The sequence below is a fragment of the Lolium rigidum genome, chromosome 2, assembly GCF_022539505.1.
Source record: "Lolium rigidum isolate FL_2022 chromosome 2, APGP_CSIRO_Lrig_0.1, whole genome shotgun sequence".
Classification (NCBI taxonomy): domain Eukaryota; kingdom Viridiplantae; phylum Streptophyta; class Magnoliopsida; order Poales; family Poaceae; genus Lolium; species Lolium rigidum.
Genome location: NC_061509.1, coordinates 249,747,219 through 249,768,413, shown reverse-complemented (window position 1 = coordinate 249,768,413; position 21,195 = coordinate 249,747,219). Strand labels below are relative to the sequence as shown.

At 47.0% G+C, this 21,195-nt stretch overlaps 1 protein-coding gene across 1 annotated transcript; it reads left to right on the top strand.

Moving 5' to 3' along the window:
• Positions 1-1,788: 1,788 nt before the first annotated feature.
• Positions 1,789-15,841, top strand: LOC124690754 (probable fucosyltransferase 8). Its single transcript, XM_047224097.1, has 3 exons — positions 1,789-2,014; positions 2,131-3,636; positions 15,618-15,841. Exons 1-3 carry the CDS (start codon positions 1,789-1,791, stop codon positions 15,839-15,841), a joined length of 1,956 nt encoding a protein of 651 aa, XP_047080053.1.
• Positions 15,842-21,195: the final 5,354 nt, after the last annotated feature.

Below are 21,195 nucleotides of genomic sequence, written 5' to 3'. Positions count from 1 at the left end.
TTGATTTCTCCTTCCACTTCTCTACCGTCCTCTTCCCACCTATTGGTTGTGCTGCCAACCTGTGCAACTAGACCCAGCACCCTGGTGCCACCCATGGCCACCATCGGTGGCAACAATGCATGTTGGCTTGAGAAAGTTTCATGTGCATTGGCCGTGACGGTGATGTGTGCTAGCTCCTGCCAATAGAGCATGCTCGTGAGCACTGGTCGCAGGTTGCGTGTAGCTCCTCAGAATCAGATTGGTCTCACCCATAAGTAAAATCCCTCTACGCAGCCTAGACATTTTTGTCCGCTACTATCGGGGTGTGGCCGGTGGCTATGCTCCCTTTATTTTAGCACGCCACTCATTCTGTTAGGTGTTCTTTGATTTGGAATTTTGACAACATTGGACAGTGTGGTTTGGGCCTATCATTTTCTTTGATCATGTATTTGTTGCGCTCGGGTGTGGACTGCATGTTCTTGGTAGATGGAGGAGGCTTTGCAGGGGTGAAATCCTTGTTGGCGGTGACACCCCCGGGGCTTTTTTTGGCACTCCTCTCTTAGTCCTTGCTCCAAAAGTCTTCTGAGAGGCATATTAGCCCCAAGCATTGTACGCCCCCATCTTCTCGATAACCCTTAACCCTAAAACCCCAAGCCTTTTGATGGTATGCTCGCCCTTAGTGTTGTGATTTGCTAAGTGGGGCTCTTTTGTCTGCCGGTTGGCTCTAGGTCCTTGAGATGGCATATTGGACTTGGCTTTGGTCGGATTGTGCTTGTGTCTTAACTCAACCTTATCTTGTCATTTGATGATGTGACCAGCAACCCGGTGTTTGCGGCGTGTGTCGGCTTTGTAGGTCCTCCGCTATCTATGGCTCGCCTCGCAAGGCCGCCAAGGCTCTCACTTGAGGTGTTTGCCTCCAAACGCTTTCGGTTGGTTGCAGTTGCTAACTTGTCCCTTCTATTTTCCGTTCTCCTTTATAAAACGTTTGTATGTGCCTCGCTCGCGTCCTCCCTACCCCTTTTCTCTTCTATTCCTTGTTCGATGTACTAGTCACTTTCCAAGTTGGGGATTCACCACCCTCCCCCGAACCTAAACAAAATATGAATATTTTTGCAGATTAACAACTCTAGGTATTTATATATTGAAGATTAAAATAGTACATACAAATATAGAAATCAAAATTGGCTCTTAGAATAATTTAGTCTAAGAGGTTTGCTGGTTCTCGGTTAGCTGAGAACTAAGTTCGTGCTCAGTCAAGTTCTACACTATTAGATTTGATTCGTGATGCATGCTAATTATCAGTTGCAACATAAGTTGTATTTGAGATTTGATGACATCATTTGATTGCGAAGGAAGTCAACTGAGAAATAAGCACATCCTTATTAGTCGAAACATTCACATTCATGCCAGGTGTTATGTTCGCGTACATATAGACATTGTAGATTTGTAGTCGATGACTTAACATATTCAAAGGTGATCACAAATTCAGAGTCGCTGCTCGTACGCATACATGTGTGCTTCATGTTACGGTGGTGAAATGCCGTGCACGTTTGTAGCGGAAGAGAAGGGCACGGAGGCCGCAGTCGGCAAACTCGGCGCTCGAGAAGCGATCCCCAAGGAAGTCGTCGACTGCCGGTGCCCAGCCGGTTGCACCTGGGGTTCTGGACGGCAATCTCAACTCTAGTTTAATGTACATCGAGAGTGTGACCTGCGTGCGAATTCAAATCATCCCGTGGCACGCGGCGTATGTATATGTTCAGGTGATCAGAGGAGGCATCGGCGTCCACGCAACGCAGCGGGCGCCAATAGATGGAGGCCAAGAAGACGCCGGCAGGAGCTCACAACAAGGCCGTCATCGGCGTCTGGACGGCGCATGGCGGCGACAAGGAGCCGCGGCGGGGATGCCGTCCGCCGCCAGAGGTGCTCGTGGTTGGGTTCTTGGGCACCATGGCGTTGCTCGTCCTGTCGTTCGGCGGTGGCGGCCTGATGCCGATCGGGCTGCCAAGGGCGGAGCTCGTGCAAAGGCCAGGTAGAGGTAAGCCGTGATCGGTCCGTCAGGACGTACGGTGGAACTTGCACGGATGCCTGCTAGTGCATCAAATGAAAATCCATGCGCAGCTTCAATATTAACTTCTTGAAGCTATCGTGCAGACGTGGCGTCACCCGTGCATGGAGCTTCTCATCGTGAAAAGCCGCCGTCGTCACTTCGGCAAGACCAAGCAGACGGCCGCCTCCTCGGCGGGCTGCTCTCTCGGGCCTTCGACGACAAGTCATGCCGTTCCCGCTACGCGTCGTACCTCTACCGCCGCCCATCGCCGTTCCGCCCGTCGTCCTACCTCGTGGAGCGCCTCCGGCGGTACGAGGCCCGGCACAGGCGGTGCGGCCCGGGGTCCCCGCTCTTCAAGGAAGCCGTCGAGCACCTACGCTCCGGCCGCAACGCCGCGCGCTCCGAGTGCCAGTACGCGGTCTGGACGCCGTTCAACGGCCTCGGCAATCGCATGCTCGCGCTCGCCTCCACCTTCCTCTACGCGCTTCTCACCGACCGCGTCCTGCTCGTGCACGCGCCGAACGAGTTCGACGGCCTCTTCTGCGACCCCTTCCCGGGAAGCTCCTGGACGCTGCCCGCGGGCTTCCCGATCGCCGACTTCGACGGCACTTTCACCATGAAGTCGCCGGCGAGCTACAAGAACATGAAGCGGGTCGGAGAGATAAGCGGTGACCGCCTGATAAACGTCACCACCGAGACGCTGCCGGCGTACGTGTTCCTCGACCTTATCCAGTCCTACACGGGCGCCGCCTTCTGCGAGGCCGACCAGCGCGTGCTCGCAAACTTCAACTGGATGGTGGTCAAGTCCGACGTCTACTTCGCCACCGCGTTCTTCCTCGTGCCGGCGTACCGGCGTGAGCTCGCGCGGCTGTTCCCTGAGAAGGAGGCCGTGTTCCACCACCTCGCGCGGTACCTCTTCCACCCGTCCAACGACGTGTGGGGCATCGTGCGCCGGCTCTACGAGGCCTACCTCGCCGGAGCGGACGAGCGCCTCGGCCTCCAGGTGCGCGTGTTCCCGGAGTTGCCGGTGCCGTTCGAGACCATGTACGGCCAGATCATGCGGTGCTCAGCGCAGGAGGACTTGCTGCCCAAGGTCGCGCGGGACGACGGCGCGGCGACAAGCTCCTCAGCCGTGCCACCGCCCGATGGCGCGAACAAGACGACATCCATACTGGTGACGTCCTTGTCGCCGGAGTACTACGAGCGCATCCGCGGCGTGTACCGCAGCAACATGACGGATGCCAGGGGGCACGTGGTGGTGCACCAGCCGAGCCACGAGGGGGCGCAGCACACGGAGGCGCGCGGCCACAACCAGAGGGCGCTGGCGGAGATATACCTGCTGAGCTTCTGCGACCGCATTGTCACCACGGCCGTGTCGACGTTCGGCTACGTCGCGCACGGTCTTGCTGGGGTGCGGCCGGTGGTGCTGCTGCGAGCGCCGTCGCCAGAGATGCCTGCCGAGCCGCCGTGCGTCCGGTCGTTATCTGTCGAGCCTTGCCTTCATGCCCCGCCGCAGCAGATGTGCGATGCACCGGAAGGGAGCGACATTGGGACGCGCGTGCCTTATGTCCGGCATTGCGAGGATGTGCATAGAGGTGTCAAACTGTTCAGTTAGCGCGCCTAATTTTCTGTGTGTAGTTGTATGATTTGGTCATCATGCAGTACATGTAAATTGTGGATGGTGAACATTGTTGTTTATGTCCATTTTGGTGCTACCTACTGTCATTCTCTTCTGATGGCGAAAGAAAACATCATTATACCTACTCGATCAGCCAGCCTTGGTTCCGCTTCATTATACAAGAAGGGCGACAGACAAAATAAGAAAAGCCTAAAGATGAGACAAAAGTCGTAAAAGAGGCAAAACCAAAAACAAAACAACACTTTGAGCTCGATTTCTTAAGTCTTAATTCTCAAACGAACCAGATTAAGACATTTTAGGTGATACACATTCGGACACCATAAGCAAGAAGCCTCAAATAATCAATCAACAAGAAAAGAGTAGCCCGGTTAATTTGCGGTAACCGACAAAAACCAAGCCGCAACCTATGAGACACGCTGAATACTCACAAGACACGGGACCCTACGACCACAGTAACAAACATACATAGGCTCCCAAATATGATACTCCTACAACACACGGACAGAAGAGTCACAATATCATCGAAGTGAACCATAGATTGTTGGTAACTTAAGAAAAACACACCGGCAAAGGCAACGAACATGAGAAAAACCATGATAACAGGATGAGACACTAAGACCAAGTCACCCACAAAGAAACCATAAACACCTTTCCTATAGCACCACTCTTTTTGATATATAGGCTATGGGTTTCAACCTCTTTTTAGATAGAAAAAAAGCACTGCTCTATTTTCTTCCACACTTGTTTTGTTTTATTTCTCCCTCACAATAACTAGTCTAGGGCCAGCGCTACCTCTCTTGATCTTATTTATGTTATCATTGTCCTTCTACAGACATCCAATGTTCTTGAACGATACATGGTTTGCAACAACCAAAGTAGCACGGAAATCATAAATCTCTTTGGCGACAAGAGCCACGGGCATACGTACCAACACTCTGAAAGTAGCAACCACGTGGCATACAGGAACCACGTGCTTGATGGGCTTAGTTAAAAGAGAGATTGGACCATCACCACTGTCTCCGAAGTCTAGCACCTAGCTCGGCGGTGAAGCCACATTCAAGATATCGAGAGATTCCACCTTTACTTGCTTAGATCCCCACACAACTTATGAAGCTAGTTCATGATCTGCAGCACCAGGGCCATGACCGTCGAGCTAGCCCTATCAGTGGGAAAGAAACAACCATAAAAATACACTCCACTCTTGTCTATGAAGCCAACATAACGCATAATCAAAGTGCGCAGCTCAAGATCGGTATGTAACACGGACACCATTACAAAGAGCCTAGCTAGTGCATCCTTAGCACACTCCCGATTGTTTCGAATACATAATTAATATCCAACCTTAAACGGAGTCAACATCATCACTTAGACGCTAGAACCTCTCATCAAGCCGAAAGGAAGCAATATCGAGTAGCATAGAGTGCAACAACTCAACCTACCCCTCCAAAGTGCTCCACTCTTGTCTATGAAGCCAACATAACGCATAATCAAAGTGCGCAGCTCAAGATCGGTATGTAACACGGACACCATTACAAAGAGCCTAGCTGGTGCATCCTTAGCACACTCCCGATTGTTTCAAATACATAATTAATAACCAACCTTGAACGGAGTCAACATCATCACTTAGACGCTAGAACCTCTCATCAAGCCGAAAGGAAGCAATATCGAGAAGCATAGAGTGCAACAACTCAACCTATCCCTCCAAAGTGGCCACATCACCACATGGACATATCTGCCGAGGCCATGCGTAGAGAAATCCGGAGCATAAACGACAAAATGCCCAAGAAACATGGTGCAACAAGTTCGATGGGAGCGAGGTTTCTATATGGGTCCGGCCGACAATCGATCATCCTCTGTTCGATCCCCCATGTGCTTTCCAAGTCCTCTACCATAGCCAACCCTTGCAAGATTTATGTTTTATGTTGAAAACATCTGATGATGATAGGCGGTGGCAGTTTACACGGAGGCATGGTCAAAACATGACTTGGGATTGTGGCATTTCCTTTTCAATGAGTTGGTCACTTATACTTAGAAGTTTATTTTGGTGAGTAGAGGGTGCAACACAAGGAATTTCAAAATCCCACACTAAATCATCATTTTTGGAGTGGTCGATTTTGCTCGGGCAGAGAGCATAAACTGACTGGATTAACACACCAGTCATCCTCAACCACCTCGCCATGCCAGCTTTTACACTCATCGGAGTGGATGATAAACCTTTCATCATCAACTTCCATGTCTTCCCAGCAGCAGCCACTGCAGAGACAGTTCTGTGTCCAGGAATGGGGGATACAATTGCCCCAAATCTCATATTCTGAGATCGGTTGTTTTTGTCAGTTTCCATCAACTGTCTGGCCTCTTCCTCATCTTCCAGCCCATCAAATCCACCTCCGCCAATCTCTTCTTCGCCAGGGTCCTCACCGTCATCATCTTCCTCATCCACTTTTTCAACACCTTCAATTTTAATCTTAAGCTGATACAATTTCTATTCTAATTCCGCTATCCTTTCCTTAGGAATTTTAATTGGATCCCTGTAGGCTACCTGCAACCTCACTTCAGGATAAAAACTTTTGAAGGAGCTCTAGTCCACATCCATAAGAATGCCAACACACGATGCAGCCTGAGCAAAGGTTTTCCAAGCACATTTTTTAGGAGGCAACCCTCTGACCTGAATCCAGACAACAGGTAATTCTGCCAAAGGTTTACAACCGCCATCCCATTGAAGGATTTTAATAGTAACACCTTCAGTCTCAAGGTCAAACGCAGGGAATTCAGTAAGTTCAGGAACATTTTTCCATGGGGGAAACTGTAGGATAACGTTGCATAGAAAACAAAAATTTTCCTACCGCGAACACGCAATCCAAGCCAAGATGCAATCTAGAAGACGGTAGCAACGAGGGGATTATCGAGTCCCACCCTTGAAGAGATTCCAAAGCCTAAAAGATGAGGCTCTTGTTGCTGCGGTAGACGTTCACTTGCCGCTTGCAAAAGCGCGTAGAAGATCTTGATCACGGTGCCACGAATGGGCAGCACCTCCGTACTCGGTCACACGTTCGGTTGTTGATGAAGACGACGTCCACCTCCCGTTCCAGCGGGCAGCGGAAGTAGTAGCTCCTCTTGAATCCGACAGCACGACGGCGTGGTGTCGGTGGTGGTGGAGAAATCCGGCGGAGCTTCGCTAAGCGTGCGGGATGTGGTGGAGGAGAGAGAGCCGCTAGGGTTTGGGAGAGGAGGGCGCCAGCCTCAAGGGGTGCGGCCACCTTGGTGGTTGTTGGGGTGGCCGGCCCCCTCCCCTTGGCCCTCATTATATAGGTGGAGGCCCCAAGTGTTGGACTACAAGTCTCCGAATAAGACCCGAACCCAAAACCTTCCATGTGATAGGGAAACCTACCCAAGGTGGGAATCCCACTTGGGGTGGGATTCCCCCCTTCCATGTGGGGGGTGGCCGGCCCCCATAGGGGAGTCCACTTGGGACTCCTCCCCCTCTAGGGTTGGCCGGCCATGGAGGTGGAGTCCCTCCGGGACTCCGCCTTCCTTGGTGGTTTCTTCCGGACTTTTCTAGAACCTTCCATAGAACCTTCCGGATCATTTTAAATCTCATAAAATGACTTCCTATATATGAATCTTATTCTCCGGACCATTCCGAAACTCCTCGTGATGTCCGGGATCTCATCCGGGACTCCGAACAAATATTCGAACTCCATTCCATATTCAAGTTCTACCATTTCAACATCCAACTTTAAGTGTGTCACCCTACGGTTCGCGAACTATGCGGACATGGTTGAGTACTTACTCCGACCAATAACCAATAGCGGGATCTGGAGATCCATTATGACTCCCACATATTCAACGATGACTTTAGTGATCGAATGAACCATTTACATACGATACCAATTCCTTTTGTCACGCGATATTTTACTTGTCCGAGGTTTGATCATCGGTATCACTCTATACCTTGTTCAACCTCGTTTCTCGACAAGTACTCTTTACTCGTATCGTGGTATGTGGTCTCTTATGAACTTATTCATATGCTTGCAAGACATTAGACGACATTCCACCGAGAGGGCCCAGAGTATATCTATCCATCATCGGGATGGACAAATCCCACTGTTGATCCATATGCCTCAACTCATACTTTCCGGATACTTAATCCCACCTTTATAACCACCCATTTACGCGAGTGGCGTTTGATGTAATCAAAGTACCTTTCCGGTATAAGTGATTTACATGATCTCATGGTCATAAGGACTAGGTAACTATGTATCGAAAGCTTATAGCAAATAACTTAATGACGTGATCTTATGCTACGCTTAAATGGGTGTGTCCATTACATCATTCATACAATGATATAACCTTGTTATTAATAACATCCAATGTTCATGATTATGAAACTAATCATCCATTAATCAACAAGCTAGTTAAGAGGCATACTAGGGACTCTTTGTTGTTTACATATCACACATGTATCAATGTTTCGGTTAATACAATTATAGCATGGTATATAAACATTTATCATAAACATAAAGATATATAATAACCACTTTATTATTGCCTCTAGGGCATATCTCCTTCGATCTCCCACTTGCACTAGAGTCAATAATCTAGATTACATTGTAATATACCTAACACCCATGGCATTCGGTGTTGGTCATGCTTTGCCCTAGGGAGAGCTTTAGTCAACGGATCTGCTACATTCGGATCGGTGTGTACTTTGCAAATCTTTACTTATCCATCTTCGATGTACTCGCGAATCGAGTGGTAACGCAGCTTGATATGCTTCAGCCTCTTGTGTGACCTTGGTTCTTGTGCATTGGCGATGGCACCCATGTTATCACAATAAATGATTAATGGGTCCAATGCACTAGGAACCACACCGAGCTCTACAATGAACCTCTTCATCCATGCCGCTTCTGACGAAGCCTCTGAAGCTGCTATGTACTCTGATTCTGTTGAAAACTTCGCCACCGTGCACTGCTTCGAGCTTGCCCAGCTTACTGCAGCACCATTCAATATAAACACGTACCCAGACTGTGACTTAGAGTCATCAGGATCAGTGTTCCAACTTGCATCGGTGTAACAGTTTACAACGAGCTCTTGGTCACCTCCATAACAAAGAAACATATCCTTAGTTCTTTTCAAGTACTTCAGGATATTCTTGACCGCTGTCCAGTGTTCCATTCCTGGATCACTTTGATATCTGCTAGTCAAACTAACAACATGCGCTATATCCGGTCTAGTACATAGCATGGCATACATGATAGATCCTACTGCCGAGGCATAGGGGATATTACTCATCCTTTCTCTTTCTTCTGCCGTAGCCGGTCCTTGAGTCTTACTCAAGACCTTGCCTAGTAACATAGGTAAGAACCCTTTCTTACTTTCGTCCATTCTAAACTTCTTTAGAATCTTGTCCGGATATGTACTCTGTGATAGCCCTATTAGGCGTCTTGATCTATCTCTATAAATCTTGATGCCTAATATATACGATGCTTCACCAAGGTCTTTCATTGAAAAACTATTATTCAAATAACCTTTTACACTTGCTTAATAGTTCTATATCATTCCCAATCAATAATATGCCATCTACATATAATATCGGGAATGCTACGGAGCTCCCACTCACTTTCTTGTAAATACGGGCCTCTCCATGACATTGTATAAACCCGAAGTCTTTGATCACCTTATCAAAACGTCGGTTCCAACTTCTTGATGCTTGCTTCAGTCCATAGATTGAACGCTGAAGTTTGCATACTTTGTCAGCATTTTTAGGATCGACAAAACCTTTGGGTTGTACCATATACAACTCTTCCTCAATGTCTCCATTAAGGAACGCCGTTTTGACATCCATCCGCCAAATCTCATAATCGAAAAATGCAGCTATTGCTAACAAAATCCTCACAGATTTTAGCTTCGCTACAGGTGAGAAAGTCTCATCGTAGTCAACTCCTTGAATTTGTCGGAAACCCTTTGCGACAAGTCGAGCTTTATAGACGAGTAATATTACCATCAGCATCTGTTTTTCTCTTGAAGATCCATTTATTTTCGACAGACCTTGCGACTATCGGGTAAGTCTACCAAAGTCCATACTTTGTTATCATACATGGATCCCATTTCGGATTTCATGGCTTCTTGCCATTTGTTGGAATACGGGCTCATCATCGCTTCTTCATACGTCGCAGAGTCCTCATCATTGTTATCCACAATCATGACATTTAGACAAGGATCATACCAATCGGGAGTGGCACGTTCCCTTGTCGATCTGCGAGGTTCGATAGTTTCCTCGTTCGAAGTTTCATGATCATTATCATTAGCTTCCTCTGTTGCCGGTGCGAGCGGTACAAGAACAGTTTCCGATCTTGCGCTACTCGATCAACGAGTATAGATTCATCAATCTCATCGAGTTCTACTTTTCTTCCAGTCACTTCTTTAGTGAGAAATTCTTTCTCAAGAAAGGTTCCGTTCTTAGCAACAAAGATTTTGCCTTCGGATTTGTGATAGAAAGTGTACCCTATAGTTTCCTTAGGGTATCCTATGAAGACGCATTTCTCCGCTTTGGGTTCTAGCTTGTCCGGTTGTAACTTCTTTACATAGGCTTCGCAACCCCAAACTTTAAGGAACGACAGACTTAGGTTTCTTATTAAACCATAATTCATACGGTGTCGTTTCTACGGATTTTGATGGTGCTCTATTTAAAGTGAATGCGGCTGTCTCTAATGCATAACTCCAAAATGATAACGGCAAATCAGTAAGAGACATCATAGAACGAACCATATCTAAGAGAGTTCGATTACGATGTTCGGACACACCGTTTCGTTGTGGTGTTCCCGGCGGTGTCAATTGTGAAAGTATTCCGCATTTCTTTAAATGCATGCCAAACTCATAACTCAGATATTCACCTCCACGATCAGATCGTAGAAATTTAATCTTCTTGTTACGTTGATTTTCTACTTCACTTTGGAATTCCTTAAACTTCTCGAAAGTTTCGGATTTATGTTTCATGAAATAGATATACCCATATCTACTCGGATCATCTGTGAAGGTTAGAACATAACGATAACCACCGCGCGATGCTACGCTCATTGGTCCGCACACATCGGTATGTATGATTTCCAATAAGTCGGTAGCTCGCTCCATCATACCGAGAAAATGGAGTCTTAGTCATTTTTCCCATTAGACATGCTTCGCATCTATCAAGTGACTCAAAGTCAAGTGATTCAAGTAATCCATCGGTATGGAGTTTCTTCATGCGTTTCACTCCAATATGACCAAGACGACGATTGCCACATATAAGTAGAATTATCATTCAATCTAATTCGCTTAGCATCAATGTTATGTATATGCGTATCACTACTACCGAGATCTAACAGAAATAAGCCATTCTTTTCAGGTGCTCGACCATAAAAGATATTATTCATAAAAATAGAACAACCATTATTCTCAGACTTGAATAAATAACCGTCTTGCATTAAACAAGATCCAGATATAATGTTCATGCTCAACACGGGTACAAAATAACAATTATTTAGGCTTAAAACTAATCCCGAAGGTAGATGTAAAGGAAGTGTGCCGACAGCGATCACATCGACTTTGGATCCGTTTCCAACGCGCATCGTCACTTCATCTTTCAGTAGTCTTCGTTTATTCTTTAGTTCCTGTTTCGAGTTACAAATATGAGCAACCGAACCAGGTATCAAATACCCGGGTACTAGAACGAGAACCGAGTGAGATAAACATCTATAACATGTATATCAGATATACCTTCTTTCTTCTTCTTGACAAGGCCGCTCTTCGGATCAGCCGGATACTTGGAGCAATTACGCTTCCAGTGTCCCTTCTCCTTGCAGTAATAGCACTCAGCATCAGGCTTAGGGCCGTTCTTAGGTTTCACAGGAGGCGTGGCAGCTTTCTTACCACCCTTCTTGAATTTTCCCTTAGACTTGCCCTGTTTCTTGAAACTGGTGGTCTTGTTGACCATTAACACTTGGTGCTCTTTCTTGATCTCAATCTCTGCAGCTTTTAGCATGCCAAAGAGTTCAGGTAACTCCTTGTTCATGTTCTCGCATATTGTAGTTCATCACAAAGTTCTTGTAACTTGGTGGCGGTGATTGAAGGACACGATTAATCCCCGATCTGTTAGGAATCACTATTCCCAAGTCACTGAGTTTCTTCGCATGCCCGGTCATGGCGAGCATGTGCTCACTAACGGAGCTACCTTCTTCCATCATGCAGCTGAAGAAATGTTTCGATGCTTCATAGCATTCCACGGCCGCATGAGTCTCAAAAATAGCTTTCAGCTCTTTCATCAACTCATGAGGATCGTGGTGCTCAAAACGTTTTTGAAGATCGGATTCCAGACTACACAGGATGGCACACTGAACTTGAGAGTACCGAGTTTTCCGAGTCTCATAAACAGCTTTTACTTCATCGGTTTCGGTTTACGCAGGAGGGTCACCTAGCGGTGCATCAAGCACATATTGCAGATTTCCGCCAGAGAGGAAGATCCTCACATGACGGAACCAGTCGGTGAAGTTGCTACCGTTGCTCTTAAGTTTTTCTTTCTCTAGGAACTAGTTAAAATTGATTGGGGATGCCATCTCTACAACATATATTTGCAAAAGTTTAGACTAAGTTTATGACAAATTGAGTTCAAATTTTAATTCAATATAATTAAAAATCTAGGTGAACTCCCACTCAAAACAATATCCCTCGCATTGTCTTAGTGATCACACGAACCAAATCCACCGCACCTAAGTCCGATCATCACGAGACAAGGTGTGATTTCAATGGCGAAAACTCAAAGTGTTCATCATATCAACCATATGATTCATGCTCTACCTTTCGGTATCACGTGTTCCGAGACCATGTCTGTACATGCTAGGCTCGTCAAGGCCACCTTAGTATCCGCATGTGCAAAACTGGCTTGCACCTGTTGTATGCACTTGTTGATTCTATCACACCCGATCATCACGAGATGCTTCGAAACGACAAGTCTTGGCAACGGTGCTACTAAGGATGAACACTTTATTATCTTGAGATTTTAGTGAGGGATCATCTTATAATGCTACCGTCGCGATCTAAGCAAAATAAGATGCATAAAAGGATTAACATCACATGCATTTCATATGTGATATGATATGACCCTTTTGTCTTTGCGCCTTTGATCTTCATCTCCAAAGCACGGACATGATCTCCATCATCTTCGGGCATGATCTCCATCATCGTCGGCGTAGCGTCAAGGTCAATGGCGCCGTCTTCATGATTGTCCTCCATGTAGCAACTATTACAACTACTTTGAAATACTACTCAACATGAAATTTAAAGACAACCATAAGGCTCCTGCCGGTTGCCACAATACAATAATGATCATCTCATACATATTCATCATCACATTATGGTCATATCACATCACCAAACCCTGCAAAAACAAGTTAGACGTCTCTAATTTGGTTTGCATATTTTACGTGGTTTAGGGTTTTCGATAGAGATCTAATCTACCTATGAACATGAACCACAACGTTGATACTAATGTTGTCAATATAAGAGTAAATTGAATCTTTACTATAGTAGGAGAGACAGACACCCGCAAAGCCTCTTATGCAATACAAGTTGCATGTCGAACGAGGAACAAGTCTCATGAACGCGGTCATGTAAAGTTAGTCCGAGCCGCTTCATCCCACTATGCCACAAAGATGCAAAGTACTAAACTAAAGATAACAAGAGCATCAACGCCCACAAAACCATTGTGTTCTACTCGTGCAACCATCTATGCATAGACACGGCTCCGATACCACTGTAGGATAACGTTGCATAGAAAACAAAAAATTTCCTACCGCGAACACGCAATCCAAGCCAAGATGCAATCTAGAAGACGGTAGCAACGAGGGGATTATCGAGTCTCACCCTTGAAGAGATTCCAAAGCCTACAAGATGAGGCTCTTGTTGCTGCGGTAGACGTTCACTTGCCGCTTGCAAAAGCGCGTAGAAGATCTTGATCACGGCGCCACGAACGGGCAGCACCTCCGTACTCGGTCACACGTTCGGTTGTTGATGAAGACGACGTCCACCTCCCGTTCCAGCGGGCAGCGGAAGTAGTAGCTCCTCTTGAATCCGACAGCACGACGGCGTGGTGTCGGTGGTGGTGGAGAAATCCGGCGGAGCTTCGCTAAGCATGCGGGATGTGGTGGAGGAGAGAGAGCCGCTAGGGTTTGGGAGAGGAGGGCGCCGGCCTCAAGGGGTGCGGCCACCTTGGTGGTTGTTGGGGTGGCCGGCCAACTCCCCTTGGCTCTCATTATATAGGTGGAGGCCCCAAGTGTTGGACTACAAGTCTCCGAATAAGACCCGAACCCAAAACCTTCCATGTGATAGGGAAACCTACCCAAGGTGGGAATCCCACTTGGGGTGGGATTCCCCCCTTCCATGTGGGGGGGGGTGGCCGGCCCCCATAGGGGGAGTCCACTTGGGACTCCTCCCCCTCTAGGGTTGGCCGGCCATGGAGGTGGAGTCCCTCCGGGACTCCGCCTTCCTTGGTGGTTTCTTCCGGACTTTTCTAGAACCTTCCATAGAACCTTCCGGATCATTTTAAATCTCATAAAATGACTTCCTATATATGAATCTTATTCTCCGGACCATTCCAGAACTCCTCGTGATGTCCGGGATCTCATCCGGGACTCCGAACAAATATTCGAACTCCATTCCATATTCAAGTTCTACCATTTCAACATCCAACTTTAAGTGTGTCACCCTACGGTTTGCGAACTATGCGGACATGGTTGAGTACTTACTCCGACCAATAACCAATAGCGAGATCTGGAGATCCATAATGGCTCCCACATATTCAACGATGACTTTAGTGATCGAATGAACCATTTACATACGATACCAATTCCTTTTGTCACGCGATATTTTACTTGTCCGAGGTTTGATCATCGGTATCACTCTATACCTTGTTCAACCTCGTTTCCTGACAAGTACTCTTTACTCGTACCGTGGTATGTGGTCTCTTATGAACTTATTCATATGCTTGCAATACATTAGACGACATTCCACCGAGAGGGCCCAGAGTATATCTATCCGTCATCGGGATGGACAAATCCCACTGTTGATCCATATGCCTCAACTCATACTTTCCGGATACTTAATCCCACCTTTATAACCACCCATTTACGCAGTGGCGTTTGATGTAATCAAAGTACCTTTCCGGTATAAGTGATTTACATGATCTCATGGTCATAAGGACTAGGTAACTATGTATCGAAAGCTTATAGCAAATAACTTAATGACGTGATCTTATGCTACGCTTAAATGGGTGTGTCCATTACATCATTCATACAATGATATAACCTTGTTATTAATAACATCCAATGTTCATGATTATGAAACTATCCATTAATCAACAAGCTAGTTAAGAGGCATACTAGGGACTCTTTGTTGTTTACATATCACACATGTATCAATGTTTCGGTTAATACAATTATAGCATGGTATATAAACATTTATCATAAACATAAAGATATATAATAACCACTTTATTATTGCCTCTAGGGCATATCTCCTTCAGAAACCTCACCAAAAAGTTCTTCTCATCTAAATCTCTGATTTGCCACGGCCATTTTTTGTGCTTGCAGAAAATTGAATTCAGATTCTTCTCCAACTGTTGCACATTGATATCTCATTTCTCACATTGACAATAGCTCTCGATATTCACCCACTAGTCTCTTCTTCTGTAGGTGCGTCAGCATGGTAGAAACCTAAACCACTGCTTGGTCTACCAAAATAAGCAGCACAAGGATGCAAAGTAAACCAATCCGGACACATATGCACATGATGATCAGACAAACCGCAAATAAAGCATATTGTTGGCTTAACGCAGTTCCCCACAAAGTGTCCAGGATGACCACAATTGAAGCATACCAGCTTAAAGTAACAAGACTCCATGACCTACTCAACTGGAAACAGGAGAAGCAGGAGGAGATTGCGAGTGTGATTTAGAAGCTTCCCAACTTGTCCTTGCTGAACATTACCCGCCATCGTTTGAAATTGTACCTGACGTTGCTGGTATTGATTACCTTGGCGAGTATTGGCTTGATGATGATACTGACCAGAACCAAAGTTTGGAGCAACATGTCTCTGCATCTGGTTCTGCTGATATCTCTATTGAGGAGGCCGATGCTGCGGATTAGAGCCAAACTGGGATTACATAAACTGATTTTGCTAAGGAAAATGATTTTGCTGAGATGGTTGCCTATTCAGAAAGTTTTGGTTACGAGGATCACGACGCAGCCCTTGTGGACACGGAGCCGGCTGCGAAGCCATCATCGCCGGGCTAGGAAGCATCGATGGTTGAACATGAGGAGGACGTGGCTGCTGACGATGAACCCATCCTCATCACAGATTCCCGGCCATGGGGGCACGACGCAGGACCTCATCAAACGAAGGATGCTTCCCAACTCGCAGCAATCCGCCAGCGTGAAACGGCCAGCCTCAACCAATTCCTTCCGACTCCAACAGATCAACGAAGGACTCACATCGGGAGGAGGAGGGTGGCGGCGGAGAGGAGACGAGGGAATAACCCATAGCTGATCGAAGAAGTGCCAGATGTAGCCAATTGAAATTCGGTCCAACACAAGAGATGGCAACGCTGACAGGTGGGGGAGCACAAATTGAAACGCGATCAGACAACCCAGAACTAGAATTGGCCAGAGAAATGAACTCCGATCTGTCCCCCGGCCATGACATAATTGGGGCGCAAGGCTCAGAATCCCGGCAAGATATCGATGAAGCGCATGGATGGGACTCAGCTACAAATCGTGGAGACGAACCAACTCGAACACCCTGCACATGAAGATTCCCTCTCCGGCACCCAGCCTTAACCGCACCAGAGCCACGCCTACACGCACCGGCAGCAGCGCCGTGGCCTCGGATCCGAGGTCGGGGGAGGCGGGAGTTGTGCGGAGCGGGAAGCAGCAAGGCGCCATCGCCTGGGTAGCCAATTCTCCAGACAAAGTCTGAATTCAAACAACAGAGCCCAACAACACATCATTGGGAGGACATTAGACGTTAGATCCAGTGTTTTGAACGGTGTAGATCGTTTGGATGGGACTCCCTGTGTCTTTTATTAGTAGTGGTGATGTTTAAATAAAAAGGAGAACAAAAAAAGGAATAATTATATGCGTTAGGTTTCTGGAGACACCCAGACTGCTACGACACCACCCATCAAGACATGGCGCCGTCGTCGCGACCAAAGACGGGCCTTAGCCCGCCAAGCACGGCCCGTCACCGAGAAGGCCCAGCCCAACAACTCCGAGGTCACGGCACGAGACAAATAGGCGTTAGGAAAAGGAATCACGTCATCGTTGATTATTGTACGAGCGTTGCTCATCCCCTCCGTCTGTACCTCCTCTTCTCTTCCTCCTGTACTGGATTCATCCAGATAAACTCGATACTATGATCTAGTGCCTGTGCGTGACGCGAGGATATGATCTAGTACCCTAACATGTGGTATCAGTAGTCGTTTCGATCCCGGAATTCGTCTTCCCAGTCGCGAAATCGCTGATTTCCGTCGGTAAAATCCTGTCGAAGGGTGCGGATCCACCTCGAATTCGCGCAAAACACCGCTGGTGTACCCTAGATCGGTTCGACGGGAGGATAGCCAGGCGCGACGGCGAGATCCGGTCGACCTACTCTCACGCAGCGAGTCGAGATGGCGGAGGTGTCCATGGCGGATCTCCGCAACCTGCTGGCGGCCGCGGCGGAGGCCAACAAGGCCACAGCGGAGGTGGGACAAGTCAACGCCGAGCGCATCTCCAAGATCAACTCCTCCCTGGAGAAGCCGACTCTCGCGCAGCAGGAGGGCACGAGGACGGCGTCGAAGATGGAGATGACGCTTGAGCGGGTGATCTCCGCCAACACGGCACTGGATCGCTCGGTAGCTGATTTGCGCCAGTCAATGGAGCGTGTGGCGACGCGGTTAACATCCGTGGAGGCAACCGCGGCCAAGCTCTCGATGCATGAACAGCCCAGCGGGCGCCGCTCGTCACATCGAACCCAGGGTGTTGGTACTGGAGAGGATCAAACCTCCAGTCGCGCCCTGGTAAAGGGTGAGCGATCTGTAACCTATGATCAGGAAATTTTTGATAGTGATATAGAGGAGCATGACATATTTGATAGTGAATACACAAAGGATATACACCACCATGGTCGCAACAATTTTGGTTCTCGGTTGCCCAAATCAGACTTCCCTAAGTTTGATGGGGAAAACCCCAAATGGTGGAAAAAGAGTGCTGAAAAATACTTTAAACTGTATAACATAGAGTCCAAATTGTGGGTTGATTTTGCTACCATGCATTTTAAAGGGAATGCCGCATTATGGCTTCAAACCTATGAGGCGTTGCATATCATTGATAGTTGGGCAGCTCTGTGTGTAGGCGTTTTCAGTAAATTCAATAGAGACAAATATGGTAAAAGCATGGACATATTTTTTGCTCATAGGCAAAGTGGTAGTGTAGATGACTATGCTCATAAATTCGAGGAACTCATGCATAAAATCCTGCTTTACAACCATGCTTATGATGAGACCTTCTTTGTTAGAAGATTCATTTTGGGACTCAAGTCTGACATCCGTAGAGCTATAAAATTACATAATCCTGGAACAGTTGATCTGGCGTATTCTATGGCTCAAACGCAGGAGGCAATGTTGGTAGAAGATACTCATCTAGCAAGCACCAAATTCAGTCAAAAAGAGGCCATGAAATTCAAATTCAAACAGCATGCTCCGTTACCTGGTCTCCTTGGGGCACCTCCAGAGGAAAAGAAGAGTGATGCTAAACCACAACAACCTCCCTCTCGCTTTGATTCTCTTCGAGCTCAACGAAGGGCCAAGGGTGAATGCTTCAAGTGTGGTGGAAAGTATGGGCCGACACACAAATGTCCTGACCAAGTGCAGCTTAAAGTTCTCGAAGAAATATTGGAGTCTCTGCAGATTGAAGACCCCACTCCAGTTGACACGAACACTGACACCTCTGAATCTGAGACTGACAATTCAGACACTGAAGAAACGATGAAAATTTCAGTGCAAGCTATGTCGGGAACAACAAGCAAACGCAGCATGCGTTTGCAAGGTCAAATTGGCAAGTTTACTGCTCTCATCTGGGAGCTCGAGCACATTCATCAGTCAGCAGTTAGCTGAACGTCTGCAATACAAAGCTGAAAATATTCCTCCAGCCAAGGTACAGGTAGCAGGTGGCGGGAAGTTAGCCTGCACAACAATGTTACCAGCAGTCACTTGGCACACACAAGGGCATCAGTTCGTCACTGACCTGAAGGTACTGCCCCTCACTTCATATGATGTGATCTTAGGAATGGATTGGCTTGAGAGCCAAAATGATGGCAAGATGTGGGTAAACTGGAAGAAGAAGACAATGCGTTTCAAACATGAGGGCAAGAGAACCACTCTCCGTGGAGTGCAGAACAATATGGACAGTTGCACTCTGATATCTGTAGCAAGTTTGCATGGTCTAATTCACAGTGGGGAAGTTTGTCAAATCCTGGAGTTACAGCATATGGCAGAAACACAGGAGGAGACTAAACAACAAATTCCAGAGGAGGTTCAGGCAGTGCTGCAGGAGTATGACACGCTCTTTCATGATCCAAAAACTCTACCACCTCATCGCAAATTTGACCATCATATTCCTCTGTTACCCGGCACCAAACCAGTAAACGTCAAGCCTTATAGATATGCCCCTCACCAGAAAAATGAAATTGAAAAACAAGTGGCTGAAATGATTGCAAGGGGCATTATTCAAGAAAGCTCGAGCCCATTTGCTTCTCGTGTTTTGTTGGTCCGCAAGAAGGATGGCACTTGGCGGTTCTGCATTGATTTCCGAGCACTCAACAGCATCACTATCAAGAACAAGTATCCTATGCCAGTGGTGGACGAGCTTCTGGATGAGCTTGCTGGGGCACAATGGTTCACTAAGTTGGATCTAAGGTCTGGATACCATCGAGATTCGCCTCAACCCGGCTGATCGGCACAAAACGAGCATTCAAAACTCATCAAGGCTTGTTTGAATTCAAGGTGATGCCCTTTGGGCTCACAAATGCTCCGGCCACTTTCCAAAATGCCATGAATTCCTTATTTGCCGACCTCATGCGCAAGTGTGTGCTCGTGTTTATGGATGACATACTCATATATAGCCCATCTATGAGTGAGCATTTAGTTCAACTGCGACAAGTTCTTCACATACTTGCAGCGAGAACCAGCTCTCCATCAAACGAAGCAAATGTATGTTTGCCCAGCAGCAACTAGAGTATTTGGGACATATCATCAGCAAGGAAGGGGTGGCCACAGACCCAAGTAAAATCAAAGCTGTCCAAGATTGGCCAGTTCCCACTAATGTCAAGAAAGTAAGGGGAATTCTAGGTCTCACTGGTTACTACAGAAAATTCATTCAGCACTATAGTCTCATCAGCCGTACACTGTCAGATTTGCTCAAAAAAGACACAGTGTTTCGCTGGACTCAAACAGAGCAACAAGCTTTTGAGCGGTTAAAGCGAGAAAATGTTGGAAGCACCAGTTCTTGCGTTGCCCAATTTTTCCATTCCTTTTACTATTGAAACTGATGCATCTAAGCGTGGAGTAGGAGCAGTTCTCATGCAGGCAGGCCATCCAGTAGCTTATCTCAGCAAAGCCCTGGGACAGATAGCTCAGACCCTCTCCACTTGTGAAAAGGAGTGTCTAGCTATATTGTTGGCTGTGGACAAGTGGCGCCAGTACTTGCAACATGCACCCTTCACCATTGTTACAGATCACCGCAGTCTGGTCCATTTGGCTGATCAAAAGATAACAACAGACATGCAACAGAAAGTTTTTGTCAAACTTATGGGGTTACAATACAAGCTTGTATACAGAAAAGGAAAGGACAATACTGCAGCTGATGCTCTCTCTCGCAATCCAGCTGCTAATGAGCTATACAACATTTCGTTGGCTCGTCCCGGATGGCTGGAAATTATTGTAGCGAGGCTACCTCAAGGATGCAAAAGCTCAATTGCTTCTCCGGGAGTTGAGCTTACACAGCCCTAACTCACAAGGATATGCTTTGTGCAATGGCCTCATTAGGTACAAGGATCGTGTATGGATTGGTAACAATAGTGAAGCACACCAGGCGATTCTTCTATCCTTGCATTCCAGTGGTGTTGGTGGGCATTCTGGTTTTCTTGGAACCTACCAGCGAATCAAAGCTTTGTTTGCCTGGCCTAACATGAAACAGCATATAAAAACTTATGTTCGACGGTGCCAAATTTGTCGGCAAGCAAAGTCGAGCATGTCCGTTTACCCGGTCTTTTGGATCCATTACCCATCCCAACGAAGCCTGGAGCATCATTAGCATGGACTTTATCGATGGACTGCCCAAGTCAGGTTCCTACAACTGTATTCTAGTTGTCATTGACAAATTCACTAAGTATGGCCACTTCATACCTCTTACACACCCCTACTCTGCTATGACTGTTGCACAAAAGTTTGTGGACACAGTATACA

Excerpts from the sequence above, each read along its gene's own strand:
- LOC124690754 (XM_047224097.1), top strand. The coding sequence starts at position 1,789 with ATGGAGGCCAAGAAGACGCCGGCAGGAGCTCACAACAAGGCCGTCATC. Across the intron at positions 2,015-2,130 it reads CGTGCAAAGGCCAGGTAGAG|ACGTGGCGTCACCCGTGCAT; the intron begins GTAAGCCGTGAT and ends GCTATCGTGCAG. Across the intron at positions 3,637-15,617 it reads TAGAGGTGTCAAACTGTTCA|GAGAAGCAGGAGGAGATTGC; the intron begins GTTAGCGCGCCT and ends AACTGGAAACAG.